General features: G+C 49.4%; 1 protein-coding gene and 1 long non-coding RNA gene across 2 annotated transcripts; both read left to right on the top strand.

Moving 5' to 3' along the window:
- Positions 1 to 9,059: 9,059 nt before the first annotated feature.
- Positions 9,060 to 10,767, top strand: LOC139177074 (uncharacterized). Its single transcript, XR_011561485.1, has 4 exons — positions 9,060 to 9,074; positions 9,210 to 9,399; positions 9,632 to 9,697; positions 10,517 to 10,767. It is a non-coding gene; the product is annotated as an uncharacterized lncRNA (long non-coding RNA).
- Positions 10,768 to 18,399: 7,632 nt separating this feature from the next.
- On the top strand, positions 18,400 to 19,463 carry LOC109572873 (metallothionein-2). Its single transcript, XM_019980022.2, has 3 exons — positions 18,400 to 18,598; positions 18,891 to 18,956; positions 19,212 to 19,463. The coding sequence occupies exons 1-3, from the start codon at positions 18,571 to 18,573 to the stop codon at positions 19,301 to 19,303; spliced, it is 186 nt and encodes a 61-aa protein (XP_019835581.1). The 5' UTR covers positions 18,400 to 18,570; the 3' UTR covers positions 19,304 to 19,463.
- Positions 19,464 to 20,535: the final 1,072 nt, after the last annotated feature.

Below are 20,535 nucleotides of genomic sequence, written 5' to 3'. Positions count from 1 at the left end.
GGAAAGACTAGAGATCTCTTCAAGAAAATTAGAGATACCAAGGGAACATTTCATGCAAAGATGGGCTCGATAAAGGACAGAAATGGTATGGACCTAACAGAAGCAGAAGATATTAAGAAGAGGTGGCAAGAATACACAGAAGAACTGTACAAAAAAGATCTTCATGACCCAGATAATCACGATGATGTGATCACTCACCTAGAGCCAGACATCCTGGAATGTGAAGTCAAGTGGGCCTTAGAAAGCATCACTATGAACAAAGCTAGTGGAGGTGATGGAATTCCAGAGGAGCTATTTCAAATCCTGAAAGATGATGCTGTGAAAGTGCTGCTCTCAATATGCCAGCAAATTTGGAAAACTCAGCAGTGGCCACAGGACTGGAAAAGGTCAGTTTTCATTCCAATCCCAAAGAAAGGCAATGCCAAAGAATGCTCAAACTACCACACAATTGCACTCATCTCACACGCTAGTAAAGTAATGCTCAAAATTCTCCAAGCCAGGCTTCAGCAATACATGAACCGTGAACTTCCTGATGTTCAAGCTGGTTTTAGAAAAGGCAGAGGAACCAGAGATCAAATTGCCAACATCCGCTGGATCATGGAAAAAGCAAGAGAGTTCCAGAAAAACATCTATTTCTGCTTTATTGACTATGCCAAAGCCTTTGACTGTGTAGATCACAATAAACTGTGGAAAATTCTGAAAGAGATGGGAATACCAGACCACCTGACCTGCCTCTTGAGAAACCTATATGCAGGTCAGGAAGCAACAGTTAGAACTGGACATGGAACAACAGACTGGTTCCAAATAGGAAACGGAGTACGTCAAGGCTGTATATTGTCACCCTGCTTATTTAACTTATATGCAGAGTACATCATGAGAAATGCTGGACTGGAAGAAGCACAAGCTGGAATCAAGATTGCCAGGAGAAATATCAATAACCTCAGATATGCAGATGACACCACCCTTATGGCAGAAAGTGAAGAGGAACTCAAAAGCCTCTTGATGAAAGTGAAAGTGGAGAGTGAAAAAGTTGGCTTAAAGCTCAACTTTCAGAAAATGAAGATCATGGCATCTGGTCCCATCACTTCATGGGAAATAGATGGGGAAACAGTGGAAACAGTGTCAGACTTTATTTTTTGGGGCTCCAAAATCACTGCAGATGGTGACTGCAGCCATGAAATTAAAAGATGCTTACTCCTTGGAAGGAAAGTTATGTCCAACCTAGATAGCATATTCAAAAGCAGAGACATGACTTTGCCAACAAAAGTCCGTCTAGTCAAGGCTATGGTTTTTCCTGTGGTCATGTATGGATGTGAGAGTTGGACTGTGAAGAAGGCTGAGCACCGAAGAAATGATGCTTTTGAACTGTGGTGTTGGAGAAGACTCTTGAGAGTCCCTTGGACTGCAAGGAGATCCAACCAGCCCATTCTGAAGGAGATCAGCCCTGGGATTTCTTTGGAAGGAATGATGCTAAAGCTGAACTCCAGTACTTTGGCCACCTCATGGGAAGAGTTGACTCATTGGAAAAGACTCTGATGCTGGGAGGGATTGGGGGCAGGAGGAGAAGGGGATGACAGAGGATGAGTTGGCTGGATGGCATCACTGACTCGATGGATGTGAGTCTGAGTGAACTCTGGGAGTTGGTGATGGACAGGGAGGCTTGGGGTGCTGCGATTTTTGGGGTCACAAAGAGTTGGATACGACTGAGCGACTGAACTGAACTGATCATGTGTTAGGTGATCTGCATGAAGAATCTCACTTATTGTGCTGGAGAGAGTGTGGAGAAAAGGGAACCCTCTTATACTATCAGTGGGGATGTAAATTAGGGCAGCCACCATGGAAAGCAGTATGGAGGTTCCTCAAAACACTAGAGTCACCATATGATCTAGAAATTCCGCATCTGGACATATACCCGGACAAAACCATAATTCGAAAAGATATATTCACCCCCATGTTTATAGAAGCTCTGTTTTTAATAGCCAAGACCTAAATGTTCATTAACAGACAGATAAAAAAAGATGTGATATATAACACATACACACACACACACACACACACAATGGAATACTGCTGCTGCTGCTGCTAAGTCACTTCGGTCGTGTCCGACTCTGTGAGACCCCAGAGACGGCAGCCCACCAGGCTCCCCCGTCCCTGGGATTCTCCAGGCAAGAACACTGGAGTGGGTTGCCATTTCCTTCTCCAATGCGTGAAAGTGAAAAGTGAAAGTGAAGTCGCTCAGTCATGTCTGACTCCTCATGACTCCATGGACTGCAGCCTACCAGGCTCCTCCATCCATGGGATTCTCCAGGCAAAGGTACTGGAGTGGGGCGCCATCGCCTTCTCCCAATGAAATACTACTCATCCATTAAAAAGAAGGAAATAATGCCATTTGCAGCAACATGGATAGACCTAGAGATTATCATAGTAAGTGGAGTAAGTCAGAGAAATGCAAATAACGTATCACTTAGATGTGGAATCTAAGATATGACATAAAAACATATCTATAAAACATGGTACTCAAAATACATAGTAAAGACCCAGCAAATGGTTAACATTATCCATATTAGTCACTAGCAGTTATCTGGTCAAACTACGAAAACTGGGGAGAGATTTCCTTGAGTTCAGAAAGCTAGTTTTTGAAAGAGCTGGAACTAGGAACCAGGGGGCTCTTAGACCAGAGCCCATTCTTCTGCTTCAGCTGCCCCTGTGAACAATATTACTCTTTTAACAATGTATCTACTAATAAATGTCTAGATCTCTCCAAGAAATGACTTTCTTTGCAAATAAGCATGTTTGCAACCTCTTTTGGGTACACTGCTGTTTACTCAGGCTCCTAAACTCTTGGCCAACTTTCAGTCCCAGGATAATAAATTGGGAAACTCTTTAAGAGAGCAATGCAACCGTCTTAATACTGCACTGAACCAATTTCAGCCAGGGATGGGACTTGTTAGGCTTGTTTCTGAGATCACCTGGGGATTTTCCATCCATTAGTTGGTATGATCCTAAGTGATCTCCACCCCTCAACCCATCTGATCCTGCCTCCTGGCTCCAATCTCATGTAAAAAGATAAGTATCTCCATGCACTCCCTTCTCCCAGGAAGCACTGGGATTGGGTGCAGGGCTCAGGGTGAGGATTGATGTCTGTGACTCAGCTGGTCCAAGCCAACGCCTGTAAACCCATGTCAATCAGAGGGAGCTGCCATTCCGGAAGCCCAGAACTGAGGCTAACAATAGAGCTGGGTGTCAGGTAGCAGCTCTAGGGGTCCCAGGCTCCTGCAGAGTCTTCACCCGACCTCATGAGTCTCAGACTTATTTGCAAACAGAAAGAGCCAACATAGTTAGGGCCCTACTCTGAAAGCTTTCCAAGTGCCTTCCAATTTAAGCCACTGGAAAAACTTACCATTTTACCCTTAAGCAACCCAAGACACAGAAATGTTAGGAACTTGCTAGTCACTTGTCACATTATTAGTGTCAGATTGTGACCTGAAACGGGCTGGCACCTGGGACCCTTTGCTGCAGTGCTTGTACGTAGACAAACGTCTTTAAGCAACAAGATACAAATCAACTATGCTGCTGCTGCTGCTAAGTCGCTTCAGTCGTGTCCGACTCTGTGCAACCCCATAGACGGCAGGCCATCAGGCTCCCCCATCCCTGGGATTCTCCAGGCAAGAACACTGGAGTGGGTTGCCATTTCCTTCTCCAATGCATGAAAGTGAAAAGTGAAAGTGAAGTTGCTCAGTCGTGTCCGACTCTTAGCGACCCCACGGACGGCAGCCCACCAGGCTCCTCCATCCATGGGATTTTTCAGGCAGAAGTACTGGAGTGGGGTGCCATTGCCTTCTTCTCAAATCAACTATGAGACTAAAATAATTGCCTGTGTATGCAACTGGGGCAAATTATGAACAAGATACAAGAAGAAAAAACCAGGGACTTGCCTGGTGGTCCAGTGGTTAAGAGTCGGTTAAGAGTCCACCAGCCAATGAGAGCAACATGGATTCGATCCTTGGTCTAGGAAGATCCCACGTGCAACTAAGGGGCAACCAAGCCCATGAGCCATAATTACTGAAGCTCACACGCCCTACAGCCTGTGTTCTCCAACGAGAGAAGCCACCTCAGTGAGAAGCCCACACAGCACAACTACAGAGTAGACCCCGCTCATCACAGTTAGAGAAAATCAAGGCACAACAATAAAGACCCAGCACAGCCAAAAATTATTAAATAAAAATAAAACAAAGAAAAAAAGACCAAAAACCCACACAGCACCATCAAAGGCAGACCACCTAGGCCATCCCTTTGGCCCGACATATGGACCCCCTCCTCCTCTCACCTCATAGAAGGAACCAGCTTGCCCCCTCTCAGGGAGAAAGCATGGGAATCTGTCACTTGTTTTTGCTCCCCACTGCTGCAGCAGGAACCCTAAAAAGCCTTGCCTAAATTCTTTGTCTGGTCTCATCAATTCCTATTGACGAAGGAGGTTAGGAACCTTTCGGTAACAAAGGCAACAGCTTGACTTCAGAGCCACTCATTCATTCATTCAGTAAATATCTCCTGAATATCTCTGATGTCCAGGACACTATTCCAGGCACTTTATATGTCCACGAAAAAAAGAAATGAATTCTTCATCAGATTACAGTGATTAAATTTTAGTAGGGGGGAGATAGCAATAAGTTTTACCAATGAATGATTTAGTTCACTAAAAGGTGTTAAATGCTATGAAAAAAGAAAAGACAGAGCAAAGTATGGGGGACCGAGGTATGTGTTGCCATTTTAAGGGTGATCACGGAGGCGATCAAGATTTGAGCTTCATGGAGGCAGCAAGATTTGAGATTAGAAGAAAGAAGGGAGCGAGCCATGTGGATATCTGGGGAAGGAGCATCACAGGCATAGGGAACACAAACAAAATAAATTTACACTGAGAATTAACAAGGGGTCAGAGGGAAATGAAGGTGAGGTGATCGGGAACCTTCTGGAGTGACGCACCTACGTGAAATGCTCTTTGGAGGTCACAGAAGCTGAGAAAGAAGGATGAGAAGCCTGGTTCTGTGAAGAATTGGCAGGTAGGGGTGGGCAAGAGGGTATTTCAGAAGAATGTTGTGGCTTTCAGATTTCTCAAAATCCTGGCCACCCTTGGGTGTGGGTGATATATTAAGACTCTACAGAGAAACAAAACCGTAGGCAATCTACACATACAGAGTGACTCATTTTAGGAATTGACTTACTGGATTATGGAGGCTGAAATGTTCCAACATCTGCCATCTGCAGGGTGGAGATCACCTTTACAGCCAATGGTGAAATTCAATCCGAGTCTGGAAGGCTGGGAATGGAGAAGCCTATGGTCCCAGTCCTAGTCCAAAGGCCCGAGAACCAGGAGTCAAAGGGCAGGAGGAAATGGATGTCTGAGATCAGGCAGAGAGCAAATTCACCCTTCCTCTACCTCTTTGTTCTACCTGGACCCTCACTAGATCGGATGACGTCCACCCACAATGGTAAAGGTGATCTTTACTCAGTCTTCTGATTCAAATGCTAATCTCTTCCAGAAACGTTGTCACAGACAGCTCAGGAATAACATTTAATCAGCTTTCTGGACATCCCTGAGCCCAGTCGGGTTAACAAGATTAGCCCTCAGGGTGAGAGCTGGTTCTCCTAGCTCTGAAACCTCAATTCTGAGGAAATCTGAGCAGTCCAAGGGGAAACGGCAGGCAGACAGCTTGGCTTGAATGTTAGGTTGCACACCTAACCTGGCACTAAACCTTCCAGATAGCGAGACCTCGAGTACTGTCAAGCTTAGGGCCCAGGCCAGAGAAGTCTAAGGCCTGAGGGCCCTTAGGCAAAACGAAAACAAACAGGGAACAGACAGCAGTGCTCGAGGTGGCGGAATTGAAAGTGCCTGAAGCCACTGTTGCGAAGCCCACCTGGGCTTCACGTTAAATACCTTGGGGTTGTTGTTGTTTGGTCACTAAATCATGTCCAGATAGGCGATGATAGTGTCTCCTCTTTGGACTTTTTTTCTTCCTTCTTTTTCCTCTTCCTTCAACTTTATCAAAACTGAAGACTCATGAGCCAACACGTGCAAAGCCTGGAGAAAGCTTAGCTCGCTCCTTGTCTGAGGCCATTTGGAGGCCCCCTGGAAGCCAATATTTTTGAGGGTGCAGAGTTTCCAACCAACATTTTCAAGTGCTTGTCCAGCTCCGATTTAGAAGAGGCTCAGCTTTGCCAGAGGGGAGCGGAGTAGGGACTGGTCTGTCCTGGCGAGTCTCAGTCACTCCATCTTCCTGGGAAGCAGCCTCAGGACCACCTCCAAAGGGGGAGGGCTGCAAATCCTCCACAGGTATTGACCCTTTAATCAAGAGAAATTGATAAGAGGCCAGGCAAGGCTTTATTGGGTTCAGGCTGCAGCATGAAGGAGTGAGAACAAGAAACAGGTGTCCTTGCTCGCTCTCCCAGGAGGTTGGGTTGGTTCCTTAAATGGATGAAGTTAGGGGTGGCTCTGGTTGGGCCAGAGGGGTGGCTTAGGTGTGCTGTGAGCACGGATCATGCACAGTACCCTGATTTTGCTATGTGCAGAGTTGTTTCAGTCGTGTCTGACTCTTTTCGACCCCATGGACTTCAGCCCGCCAGGCTGCTCTGTCCATGAGATTCTCCAGGCAAGAATACTGGAGTGGGTTAAGCCCTCCTCCAGGGCATCTGCTCTGGGCACCTCCAAAGTGGCGGTCAGTTTGTGGCCCTCCTGTATCTCATTGTTCCTAATTGCCCCAACTGTGCATGCATGGTTATTTACAGTTTCATACAGTTTCTTTGTAAATGAAGAGACATTTGTCCAGGTTCAAGGGCAAGCACTCTGATAGAGAGTCCCAGGTGCCAGCCTATCCCAGTATTTCTTTTTTGAAAACTGGAAGTTGGGTGTGAGAGGTGACCATGTCTCTTTGGGAGGACTTGTGGAGGCACTTCCATTCTTGAGGAGGCAACGGGTTGTTGTTGTGTAGTCGCTAAGTCGAGTCCAACTCTTTGCAACCCCATGACTGTAGCATGCATGGAATGCATGAAAGTGAAAGAGGAGAGTGGAAAAAGTTGGCTTAAAACTCAACATTCAGAAAACTAAGATCAGAGCATCCAGTTCCGTCACTTCATGGCAAATAGATGGAAAACGATGGAAACAGTGACAGACTTTATTTTCTTGGGCTCCAAAATTACTGAAGATGGTGACTGCAGCCATGAAATTAAAACTTGCTTGCTCCTTGGAAGAAAAGCTATGGCCAACCTAGATAGCATATTAAAAAGCAGAGACATTATTTTGCCAACAAAGTTCCGTCTACTCAAAGCTATGGTTTTTCCAGTAGTCATGTATGGATGTGAGAGTTGGACTATAAAGAAAGCTGAGCACAGAAGAATTGATCCTTTTGAACTGTGGTGCTGGAGAAGACTCTTGAGAGTCCCTTGGACTGCAAGGAGATCAAACCAGTCAATCCTAAAGGAAATTAGTCCTGAATTTGTGAATTGGAAAGGAGTGATGCTGAAGCTGGTGTTAGAGAAGACTCTTGAGAGTCCCTTGGACTGCAAGGAGATCAAACCAGTAAATCCTAAAGGAAATTAGTCCTGAATTTATGAATTGGAAGGAGTGATGCTGAAGCTAAAACTTCAATACTTTGCCACCTGATGCAAAGAACGGACTCACTGGAAAAGACCCCAATGCTAGGAAAGATTGAAGGCAGGAGGAGAAGGGGATGACAGAGGATGAGATGGTTGGATGGCATCACCAACTCTATGGACATGAGTTTGAGCAAGCTCCAGCAGTCGGTGATGGACAGGGAAGCCTGGCGTGCTGCAGTCCATGGGGTCGCAAAGAGTCTGACACGACTGAGCAACTGAACTGAACTGACTGCAGCCCAACAGACTCCTCTGCCCATGGGATTTCCCAGGCAAGAATACTGGAGTGGGTTGCCATTTCCTCCTCTAGGGGATCTTCCCAACCTAGGGATTGAACCCATATCTCCTATATTGCAGGCAGATTCTTTAACTGCTGAGCCACCGGGGAAGCCCCTTAATGCAGGGTTCCTGGGAAAAATTTTGTTTTGTTTACTGTCTCTAGATGAGCGTTGCCTCTGTGAGGCCCAACACAACCATGTGAAAGGTGCTTACACTACAAGCAGCAGAAGTGAGGCCCCCCCATGTTCGGGACTGGGGGGTGGTAGGTCACCATGTGGCTGCCCTTTCTGAAATACCATCGGCAACCCTTTCTCCTCCTCCTTTAACCCTTGGCCAGTTGTCTAATGCTGTCCTTTGCTCCTCCATTTCCTAGGGATTAAGTGTCCTGACTTGCTGAGTGAGGACACAGTCTTATAACAAAAGACATGAACTGTTCTGTGTCCAGCTTCTGCGGCTGCTGGCCCCATCACTCCAGTCTCTGCTCCCATGGTCACATCGTCCCCTCCTCTTCTCGTCTCTGTGGACCTTCTAAGGATGCTCATCACTGGATTTAGGGCCTATGTGGATAATCCAGGATGATCTCATCTCAAGATTCTTAATTTAATTACATCTGCAAAGCCCTCCTTTCCAAATAAAGTAATAACCACAGATTCTAGGATTTGACATTGATATCTCTTGAGCGGCCAGTTTTCAGCCAACCACAGGCTCAAGGGACTCAGAAACTCAGCAGGAGGAACAGATAAAAGGAGAGAGGCTTCCCTCTGAAGCTGAGATGCAGCCACCTAGCATCACCACCCCTCCCCCCCAAAACTGCCGCTGGTCACCCCAGTCCTGCACTGCAGGGCTCCCAGAGCAGGTCCTTCCCGAGACAGTTTGTGAGGGCCCTTGGGTGGGGGCGGGGTGTGTTCTCTCCCCATCAGACACGCAGTCCTGGAGCAGCGGAATGGCTCAGCGCACCCTGGGAATCCCAGAATAAGGGATGACGGCGGTGGAGAGAAAGAGAAGCAGGAAAGGGCTGGGAAATAAGAGAGCCTTTGCTCTCCCTCCGCCTTCAGAGGCGGGAAGTGTGCACTTTCTGCGGGGAGGCGGCTGCAGCGGTGGACAAGGGCGGACAGGCGGGCGGGGAGTGGTCCCTGGGCACACGGTGGGAAGTACGTGACTGCGCGCGCACCCGGCTGTGCACACGGCAGCGGGGTGGGGTGGGGGGAGCGCCCCGGCCGTGCACACGGCGGGGGACACACGGCAGGGGTGCGGGGAGCGCTGCCGCAATGCGCGCCTCCGCGCAGGTTTGCGCTCCCGGATGGAGAGAGGAGGGGCGCGCGCCTAGAGGGCTGTGCCAACGCGCCCCCGCCTGGGGCTATAAAAGCCTCGCCACCTGCTGCCGCCAGTGCATCCAATTGCCCTAGAAGCCGATTCGCCTGCTTCGGCGGTCGCTCCTCTCCGGCATGGACCCTGAAACCTGCCCCTGCCCTACTGGTGAGCCCCCGCCCCCGCCCTGCGGCACCGCGAGCCCCTTTGCTTGCAAAGAACCCTACGCCTTTGCTCAAGGACATTTGGGGGAAGGGACCCTTAGTTCCCATTTTGAATCTCCTGAAGGACGGGCATGGCTATATCCCAAAGGGCATTGAGGCTGGGTACCCCATCTCCCTTTGGGCCTGGCCCCACCCCGTGTTCTAACCCTTCTTGTGCCCCCCACCCCGCCCCCCAGGTGGCTCCTGCACCTGCTCCGACCCCTGCAAGTGTGAGGGCTGCACGTGCGCCTCCAGCAAGAAGAGTGAGTGCGGGGACCCCTCTGCGCCCCCCCCCCCCCCCCACCGGTCCTCCCCTGAGCACCACGCCTGTCCACGTAGGCACGCAGCGGCCCCTCGGCCGGCTGTGACACTGCGTTGACTCTGACGGGAAGAGAACCACCCAGAGGCCTGAAGACTCAGTTGCAGGCCCTCCTTCAGTGATTGTTACCTTGGGCCCAGGCAACAATTTGTGGATTCCCAGAAGGTTCTAATGGGCAGTTAGGATGCAGAACTGCTCTCCTGAGCCTACTGCTCCCCTCCAGACCTCCAGCGCCTGGGGAAACATTGGTGAGGCCGGGGGTTAGCTCTGGAGTTGAGGTCCCTTGGGCCCTCTCAGGCCTTTGTGGATCCCCTCAGTTTTACCTCCCCTGAATCTCCCCCAAAGCAGTGTAATACGCAGGGGAAAGGCACCCTTGTTTGTGTATTAGACTAGGCATATGCCCTCCATGAATCTCCTGGCCCCTACACTTGCACCTTATCTGCCCCTGCAGGTTCGTCCTTCAAGGTCATTTCCCCTGGGTGTTTCCTCCTTAAGGCCTGGTTCCCCCTAGCATTGGCCTCACTCCACCGTCCCCAGGGCTCCTGGGCTCATAGATGGGGCTGTGGGCTAGTTACTGGCTACCCTTCCCCCATGGGAGCCCAGTATGTAGCTGACACACCAGAGATGCTGAGTCAACCCAGGTGTAAGATGAGGAAGCGGGGGGCAGTGACCTCTGGCGCCCCTCCTTTCCCCCCTTCCTTTTGATGGGCACAGATGGGGGAGGACAGGCCATCAGACTGGGCGTTCCCCATTTTATCTACAGGCTGCTGCTCCTGCTGCCCCGCAGAGTGTGAGAAATGTGCCAAGGATTGTGTGTGCAAAGGTGGAGAGGGGGCCGAAGCTGAGGAGAAGAAGTGTAGCTGCTGCCAGTGAGGATGTGCCCCCTGTCCCGTGTGAAACGTGTGTAAATAGTGCTGGGTGGCCCAGTGCCACCTGCCCCGTGGTGAGCCTGGCAGTGTGTCCCCTTCCCTGCAAGGCACTGGCAAGTGACAATAAATCCTATGAATGGCATAAGCCAAGGACTGGTCTCTTCTTAAAGGGGAAGGACGCCAGGGCGGGGGTGGGGGTGGGGGGGTGGAAGGAGCCTCATCAGAAGAACTGCCCAGTTGGAAGATAAAATCGGGAGACTGGCCACTGGTCTGTTTGGGACTGGGAGGACATTCTCCCACCTTCAGATGGCACATGACTCTCCTGCCAAGTCAAGCTGAACTCTGGGGAAAGAGGGGAGACCAGACTCATATGGGTCTGTTTCTTTTTCTGCTTCTCAGCCTCACAGTCTGCATCTGTACAGTGGGACTTGTTGCTGTTGCTGTTTTCAGTAAGTCGTGTCCAACTCTTTGCGACCCCGTGGACTGTAGCCTGCCAGCCTCCTCTGTCCATGGGATTTTCCAGGCAAGAATACTGGGGTGGGTTGCCATTTCCCTTTCCACAGGAACTTCCTGACTCAGGGATCAAACCTGCGTCTCCTGCTTGGCAGGCGGATTCTTTACCACTGACCCACCTGAGAAATCAATGGGGTTGGGGGAAGTTAAAACCGGACCCCAGCCCCAAAGGCCTGCAGTTTCTTCAATTTTCTAGCCACTCCTGCAAAGCTGCCTGTTTTCAGAGTCATCAGAGGCGAGGCCAGGAGGCCCCGGGGCCTGCCTTGGCAGACTGTCATCTGTGTTTCCAAGGTCACCACCCTGAATAGCCTGTCTCCCCAAACAGATTGTTCCACTCCTTTTCAAACCTTCTCATTTGGCAATTTGTGTCCAGCTCCTTCTTTCTTCAGGGGAGGTAGGGTACTGAGAGCTTTAGATGAAAGGGAACACTCCAGTCTACCTGGGTTGAATGGAAAAGAAAAAGTCCTGGGAAAGAAAAGTATCCCAGCTAAGTGAATGGAATGCTGTAAACATGTCAGTTTTCCTCCACGTTACTTCATCAGGATGATCCATTCAAAAGTCCACCAGGGTTTTTTTTTAACCTAATAGGCTGTTTTGAAAAGAAAAACAGTACAAGAAAAGCCAAGCCAGTTTTGAAACAACAAAAAAGGCCTGCTCTAACCAACCCCATGGCAGGACTTGTTCTAAAGCTCTTAGAATTGGTGTCAGCTTAGGAATAGATCAATTGGACAGAAAGGATGGTTCAAAAATAGACCCCAGTGCAGCTGCAAAAGTGATTAAATCAGCAGCGAAAAGATACACTAGTTAGTGAAAAGTGTTGAAACAACTGCCTACCCCTGTGCCTATCAGATAAATAATTTTCAATCGATTTAAATACCCAGGAGCAAAATCAAAGCCTTAAAAGAATTTGGAAGAGGAAGACAGGACCATGCTGAGTACTATGGGGTGGAGATGACTTTCCCCGCCCTGGCCTCACCCCATGGCTTGTGAGATCCTAGTTCCCCATCAAGGATGGAACCCATGTCCCCGCAGTGGAAGCACAGAGTCCTAACCATTGGACCACCAGGGAATTCTGGGGGTGACTCTCTTAAATAAGACACCAAAAAGATGAATAAATGTGAGATTATCTTGTGCAAACTTCTTTTAAGCACACTGTCTTACTTGATCCATACAACTCTAGGAGAATGGTATGACTATTTTACCCATTTAACAGAGGGGCCAATAGGGCTTGGGGTAAAACTTGTATGTGGTCTGTTGAAAGATAAACTGAGGCATATTAACATTTTTAAGAGTTGATTTGAGCAAATGCCTATTCAAACTGGGCAGCGTTGAATGTAGCAGATAGATTGGAGCTGTGAGGAACTGCACGAAACAGAAGACTTTTATAGTCAGCAAGACACAAGGAAGTTATAACAGGCAGAAAAGCTGGTTGCTTATTGCAGTTACTTTCCTTCAGGGGGTGGCAGGGCTTTCTCATGTAGATTACCAGATGATTCCTGAATGGTTAAAGATTCCATTTCTGGAGGGCCAAAGTCTCTGGTGACATGGAGCTTAGCATAAGCAACTCCAATTTTGAGCCTGCTGTCCTGTGTTTCATTTCAGTTCAGTCACTCAGTTGTGTCCGATTCTTTGCGACCCCATGAATCGCAGCACGCCAGGCCTCCCTGTCCATCACCAACTCCTGGAGTTCACCCAGACTCACGTCCATTGAGTCAGTGATGGCATCCAGCCATCTCATCCTCTGTCATCCCCTTCTCCTCCTGCCCCCAATCCCTCCCAGCATCACAGTCTTTTCCAATGAGTCAACTCTTCGCATGAGGTGGCCAAAGTACTGGAGTTTCAGCTTTTGCATCATTCACAAAACTATAAGATGGTGGGCTTTCCTGGGGCTCAGTAGTAAAGAATCTGCTTGCCAAAGCAGGTGATGGGTCCGATTCCTAGGTCAAGAAGATCCCCTGGAGAAGGGAATTCTTGCCTTGGAAATCCCACAGACAGAGGAGCCTGGCGGGCTACAGTCCATGGGGTTGGAAAAGAGTTGGACACAAATTAGCAATGAAGCTCGAAGGTGGTAGAGGCAGGCTTTGAACCCAGGCTGTCTGACTAAAACCTAATCATGCTTGTTTCCTCTGCTTCTGGCTTGCTTTGTGTTACAAAAAGCATCAAAACAAAGCTAAATCACTTCATACCCACTAGGAGAGTGTCTGTCCCTTTGGGCTAGTATAACAAAATACTATAGACTGGGCAGCTTACAAACAGCAGAAATCTATTTCTCACAGTTTGAGAGGCTAGAAGCCTGAGATTAGGGGGCCAGCATGGTTGGGTGCAGCCCCTTTTCTGGGTCAAAGGCTTCTCATGGCATCCTCACATGGTGGAAAGGACTAGGGGCTCTGTGGGGTTTCTTTTATAGAAGCACTAACCCCATTCATGAGAGCTCCACCCTCATGGCCTTAGCGCCTCTCAAAGGCTCCAGAGGACACAAACACTCAGACTATAGCAGATGACTACGATCAAAAAAACAAAAATGAAACTACAACCACCACCCAGAAAATAGCAACTGTTGACAAGGATGTGGAGAAATTGGAACCCTTGTGCAGTATTGGAGAAAATGTAAGATGAAGGTTCCTCAAAAAAATAAAAATAGAATTATCTTATGACCTGCAGTTCCACTTCTGGGTATATACCCAAAAGAATCAAAAGCAGAATCTTGGAGGGTATTTTAACAGTAGTTACTCAAATTTAAAACGCACACGCCTTCAACCCGGGAAGTTCACTGCCCATCGTTGGTATCCACAGAAGCCTCAAAACAAGCCAAATAACCTTCAAGAGGGAAGTATAAGATTGGTCATATGAGCCTCTAATAAAAAGAATGCTCTAAGGCTCTGGGTGCTGCTATGGAAAGGCCACCACAACTTATCATTTAGTGGGGGAAAAACAAGATGTACATGTAGTGTAACGCTAATCACATTAAAAGGGAAATTTAAACTATATATATGTGTGTGTGCATATAATATATGTAAGGGTGTCTTTGATAAGCGGTGTGTGATGGTGGTGACAGAGGAGCCCAGGGCATCAGTGATCTGAAGGAAGACCTTGGAGAAGTAGGCCAGTTCATCACCTCCATAATGTTGACGATCTTCTCACGAGAAATATACTGTTTCTATCCCACCAGCTAATCTGTCAGAATCCATCAGCCTCTGTCCCTACTGCCTTGGTGAGAGGAAACTATCTCCCCAGGCCGTCCCTTCATCATCACCAGCTCTAATGGCCAGAGAGGCCTTTTCCTGCCCAGAACAGAATCTTTATCCCTGGTTCTGCCCTTGGAAACACAGACCACAAGTCTAATTTCTTCTTTTCAGTATGGCATAAACATGTAGTTGTGGAGTCAGAGAGTCCTGGGTTCAAATCCCCACACTGCCACTTCCAGCTGTGTGACCCAGAGCTGGCCACTGTACAACTCTTCAGTGTCTCGTCTGTAAAATGGAGAGACTAACAGCTGAGGTCTAAGTGAAGTCAACTCAGAGTGTTCTGATGCATAGTAGGTGCTCAATATTATGTCCCATGACGACTAGGGCAGATTGGAGATAACTGCAAGCGTTCATTCCTCCCATCAAGACCTGGGGTCTTCATCCCTTCCCCTCAAATCTGTGGCTTCTTGGCCAATCAAATGTGGTGAAAGTGACCTCTGCTAGTTTCAGGACTCAGGGCTTAAGAGACTCACAGATACCGCTCCAGTCTCTTGGGACTTTCACCCTCGGAGCCCAGAGCCAAATTTAAGAAACCTAATTGCCCTGTGGCCAAATGCTGAAGAGACCACAAGAGGGAGCTCTGGTCTCTAATTCCTGCTGAGTTCAGCCCTTTAGCCCTGTCTGTGAGGGTGCCAGACACGTGAGTGGGCGCCAGACCAGCCCATCCACCGACTGAATGCCACCAAGTGACCTCAGATAGTGATACACTAAACAAAAGAATCACCCAAAGGAGCCCTTCTCAAATTTCTGACCCACAAAACCAAGAAAGAGAATAAATTCAGTTCAGTTCAGTCGCTCAGTCGTGTCCGACTCTTTGCGACCCCATGAATCGCAGCATGCCAGGCCTCCCTGTCCATCATCAACTCCCAGAGTTCACTCAAACTCACGTCCATCGAGTCGGTGATGCCATCCAGCCATCTCATCCTCTGTTGTCCCCTTTTCCTCCTGCCCCCAATCCCTCCCAGCATCAGAGTCTTTTCCAATGAGTCAACTCTTCGCATGAGATGGCCAAAGTTGGTTCTTGTCTTAACTTGCAAAGTTTTGGGTGATTAGTTGCACAAATCAAAGTTACTCATTCAGTTGTGTCCAACTCTTTGTGACTCCATGGACTGTAGCCCACCAGGCGCCTCAGTCCATGGGATTATTCAGGCAAGAATACTAGAGTGGGTTGCTATTACCTTCTCCAGGGGATCTTCCCGACCCAGGGATAGAACCTGGGTCTCCTACATTGCAGGCAGATTCTTTACCCTTCTTTACATGTCACGAACATGTCCTGAGAGCCCACAGATGGAGCCTATTCCATCCAAATCATATGGGCTAAGCATAGGAAAGAGCAATTCTACAAAGGAAGGCTAAGGATACTGTCACAGGGGAAAGATGAATGGATGACTCAGCAGTAGAAGTAGGCTTCATTCTAGATGGCGTAGTACTATTAATGCAGGCTAAGGCCACACCATTGCCTCACACTGATGACTCACACCAAATCTGCATTTAACACTCCTCGCTTCACACTGCTTGGCTTCATTTTCCTCACTTCCTACCACGTGAGGAGGGCAGGCATCAGAAGGGCAGGCGCTCTTCCTCTCCACCCCTATCCCCCCAACATAGTGAGGCTTTCAGGAGTACAGAGATGAGCAAAACTGGGCCTGGGCTGCCCTTCACCTTTGTTGATTGGTCATCCCTTCCCTCACAGAGTCAAAATGACTCAGAGAGACAGCTTCGACCTGAAAACAAATTTTACTGCCAACACAGATGGCCCAAACCCAGGGCTTGATTCAACACTTTTTGGGCCCCAAATAAGCTTTATTGTCTTCCTCATAGAGTCGGACTGTTTCCCCTGAGTGGACAAGTGACCATCTGGCTTATGAGAGATCTTGAAATTTTCATATAATGCACATGCACATGTAAATAACAACAAAACCTACCCACCATCCAAACAGCGGCCCTTCCATGCTCTTGGTCCACGGGGCTGCCAGACAGCGAGATTTCTGAGACCTTGGCTCTCAAATCAGAGCATGTTTGCATGTGAGCCTCCAATTCTAGTACAATCTAATTATTTGACAGATGAGTAAACTGATGCTTGGGGTGGGGCGTGGGGAGCCCCGGCCCATAACAGCCCCAAGGTCACTTAGCCTGTGAGTGGTGCAGTGAGCATTAGAATTAAGTCCTTCTGACAGTTCAACTTTCCTGCCCTGCTTGGCGTTTCTGGGTGACCACACAGGTTCAAGAGTGGTGAAAAACAGTTTTTTTTTTACTTTCATTTTGTAATCAGCCCTAATGCTGGGGGGAAGGGAGGCTGGGAAGGGAGGGCACATGGATGGATTTACCCTCATTAATTGATTTGACAAATATTTATTAAGTACGGTAGTAAACTTGACCCTGGGCTGAGAGCCGTAGACACATATCAGGGGCAGTGAGTTCTCTTGGTGTTTTCAGCAGTGGCAAAGGTGGAGGGACCCAGACACGGATCCCAGAATCACACACGTTCCAACACATTACACACACAGGAAGCACCAGGAAGGAAAAGAACAGGCTGTTTACCAGCATGTTCCACAGGCTAAGTCAGCGGCTAGGTCAGCTAGTCCGTAGCTGACCTAGGTGCTAGGGTCAGGACAGGCTCCCAGCAGGAAGTGATGTTTGAGCTGAACTGTGAAGATATTTCCACAGGACTTTACAGTAAATGCTCTGAGGACACCCTGTCCTCTGCCCACCTCCTCACCGAACTCCCCACTGCAGCAAATAGCATTCTCTAAGCCCGCTACTTTCCAGTAACCTGGTCCTCCGATGACTCGCTCTGGGCAGGATGATCTAAGATCCGTTGCTTAGTATTCAGACATGTGCCAGCAAGGGAGCAGGATGTGTCTCCGCAGAGAGGAATTTGGACATCACCTCCCCACTTCCCCTCTGCATCCACTGGGGAAGAAGTTTCTTGCGGGGTTTTTCCCTTCCCAATGTCCCAAGGCAGTGCCAACTTCCCATTGCTTCTTCTAGGCGCTGGCATACAACTCCTTCCTCCTCCCCTGCCTGGGGAAGACTTTCTCACCCTCAAGCCCAGGGTGCTTGCCCATCTCCCCCCAGGTTGGGCTGGGTCTCCCAACTCTTGCCCCCTGCCCCCATCCTAGCCACGACTCTGGTATTACTTTTCCCCATGCCCCAGTGAGGCTGCCCCCATGACTCTCAGTTTCCTGAGCACAAAGCTTGTGGCTTCCTGATCCTTGGTCTGCCCTGGTGGTGATGTCTACCTTAGAGGGACTTCAGCATCTGTTGGGCCCATTGATTTGAATCACCAGGCTCTGCCACTCACTAGCTCTGTGACCTTGGGAAAGTTACTTAACCTCTGGGCCTCCATACTCTAAAATGCGAATGATGACTAGTCCTTACCTCACAGGGTTGATGGAGGATTAAATAAGAGCTCCTACATAACAGGCTTACTGACTCCCCCATGGCAGCTACAGTACAACATCAATAATCATCCCATGGATTCAGTAGGAGGCTACAAAAATTTTGAGTCTTCACAGGTACAAAAAGTTTTCTGTAATGTCCTGAATTCCAACCTTTTTTTCCCACCCGAGCTGGATGGCATCACTGATTCAATGGACATGAGTTTGAGTAAACTCCGGGAGTTGGTGATGGACAGGGAGGCCTGGAGTGCTGCAGTCCACGGGGTCGCAAAGGTCGGACACGACTGTGCGACTGAAATGAACTGAACTGAACTGAACTGAACAGGATCCTCAGGATCAACTCTACTCAGGCCCGGCAAGCACAGGGTACAGAGCAGGGGGCAGGGGGAGGGGCGGGAGAGCTGGGGGAGGGGCAGGCGGTGGCGGAAACTCTGCACACGCTGAGCGCAGGTGCCAGGGGCTCGGCGCACGGCCCGGGCCGCCCTGCACGCGGTGTTCCCCGCTCTGCGCCCGGTCCGCCCCTCCATCGCCCTGGCGCACGTAGGGCGGCTTCTGGGAACTGATGCCTGGCGGCCCGTGTGCACAGCTCGGTGAGCCGCGCGGCCCGCCAGTGACTCAGCGCGGGGCGGGTTCAGGCAGCTCCCGGCCCCGGAGGGTTTTTGCACTCGTCCCAGCTCCTTTCCGCTATAAAGGCAGCCCACCGCCCGCTCCGCTCCAGCACGCCCCTTCGACACCCTCGCCATCCTTTGCTCAGCAGTCTCCGGACCCCAGCCTCCAGTTCAGCTCGCCATGGATCCCAACTGCTCCTGCACCGCGGGTAAGGACCTCTGGTTTGGGGCTGGGTGTCCATCGCAGAGCTAGAGGAGAGTCTCTGACTTCTCATCACTCACTTTCAGAGCACTGTTTGCCCATTTCGAAAGGGTTTCCGTGTACCCTTCTCTCCTCTGAGTTCAACTAGGAGACCCCGTTTGACTGATAAGGCGATTCGAGTTCGTGGCTCGCCCAGGTTCCCACGAATTGGTTGTGGAACGGGGACTCCAACTCGGGCTGCTAGCCCGCATGCCCGCGTTCGGTTCTCAGGGGTCGTTCTTGCATCTTTCTCCTGGCAGGTGAATCCTGCACGTGTGCCGGCTCCTGCAAATGCAAAGATTGCAAGTGCGCCTCCTGCAAGAAGAGTAAGTGGGATTTTCTCTATGTCTACCCCTCACGCGCCCCACTCCCCGCGCCCAGCACCACACCCCCCGCCCTTGCAGGAGGATTCTTTACCGTCTGAGCCACCAGGGAAGCCCCTACACCACTGGAGGGGAATTTAAATAGGGCAGTGGGTGCCCCTTCCCCAGGGAAGGCGGAGCCTCCACCGGAGAGGGCGGGAAACCTTAACCCGCTGTCCCAGGCGCTCATCAGTGCCTCCGCCCCCTTCCCTTCCCCAGGCTGCTGCTCCTGCTGCCCCGTGGGCTGTGCCAAGTGTGCCCAGGGCTGCGTCTGCAAAGGGGCTTCGGACAAGTGCAGCTGCTGTGCCTGAAGGCGGGGAGAGCCTGCTCCCCGGTGTAAATAGAACAACGTGTACAAACCTGCATATTTTTTTTAATACAACCTGATCCGTTTGTTACATCCCTGTTTTTTTTTTTTTTTTTTTTTTGTCCTATAAAATACAAGAATGATAATAAAACTGGTTGGCTTTATTCTGACTGTTTTCTTTGACTTGACCAGGGCTTTGGTGAGGGATGGGGCTAGAAGTACAGAGACTTGGTTTCTGGATGGAACTGTTAACCCCTGGCAACCTAGTGCCTTGTTTGAGCCACATTTCCGCACCAGCTTCATCTTCTGTAAAATGGAAGTGCCTCACGGCAGATGCTACAAGGGCACTGGGCACATGTGGGGTCCCCTCTGTTTTCAAGTCAAGGGTTGGTGGCACGGAAGCTGCTCAATCTAGAATTTTCATTCTGTATGGTTTCCCTGTTCAGTTTCTGTTCCTCTTGGGTTTTAGGCTTGAAAGTGACTAAAACCTGCTTGAATATAAATGGGGCTCTAAAATAAATCCCTGTGGTGAAGGGACATATTTTACTTCCCATCCATCACAGATCTAAACATTGGTAAAAATAATAATAATGATTACTATAAAAATGCCATAAAGGAACAACACAAAGCCCATATTTTTAGATTCAACACACATCATTTCAATCACTATATGAAGAACAAGCAAAATCAGATTTTAAATTACTGCACAAGGGGACTCCCTGGTCCAGCGGCTAAGACTTTGCAATCCCAATGCAGGGGGCTTGGGTTTCATCCCTGGTGGTGTACCTAGATCCCACATGCCATAACTAAAGATCTTGCATGCTGCAACTAAGATCATGTGCAGTCAAAAAAAAAAAAGGAATGCTGCGCATGCATTCATCAAGTGTCCAAGAGCAACGGGAAACAATTCATAAAATAGCCCCAGGGTGTGGACCCCACCTTGCACAGCACTGCCTTCCCACTCCTGGCATCCACACAGGGAACAGACACTTGACTTGCCCAGTGCCACTCACAATAGACCCACTGCCCTGAGATCTCCCTGCTGGGACTTGGCGCTCAGTCTTTGGAAGCTGTTCCGTTGCTCAGGCTGAAACTGGTCCCTCCAAAATCCAGCCCTTGGCTACCTGAAAACAGCAAAGTAACCAGGGATTCGGAGGGAATTACCCAGCCATTTCCCATGAAGAGGGCGGATGCCTGAGAACTGGTTCCAGATGAGAGTATTTCATGTCTGCCAGA

This window comes from Bos indicus, chromosome 18 (genome assembly GCF_029378745.1).
Source record: "Bos indicus isolate NIAB-ARS_2022 breed Sahiwal x Tharparkar chromosome 18, NIAB-ARS_B.indTharparkar_mat_pri_1.0, whole genome shotgun sequence".
NCBI classification, from domain to species: Eukaryota; Metazoa; Chordata; class Mammalia; order Artiodactyla; family Bovidae; genus Bos; species Bos indicus.
The sequence above is the reverse complement of the archived record's forward strand: the minus strand, read 5'-3'. Positions and strand labels throughout refer to the sequence as shown.

Excerpts from the sequence above, each read along its gene's own strand:
- LOC109572873 (XM_019980022.2), top strand. The coding sequence starts at position 18,571 with ATGGATCCCAACTGCTCCTGCACCGCGG. Across the intron at positions 18,599-18,890 it reads CAACTGCTCCTGCACCGCGG|GTGAATCCTGCACGTGTGCC; the intron begins GTAAGGACCTCT and ends TTCTCCTGGCAG. Across the intron at positions 18,957-19,211 it reads GTGCGCCTCCTGCAAGAAGA|GCTGCTGCTCCTGCTGCCCC; the intron begins GTAAGTGGGATT and ends TCCCTTCCCCAG.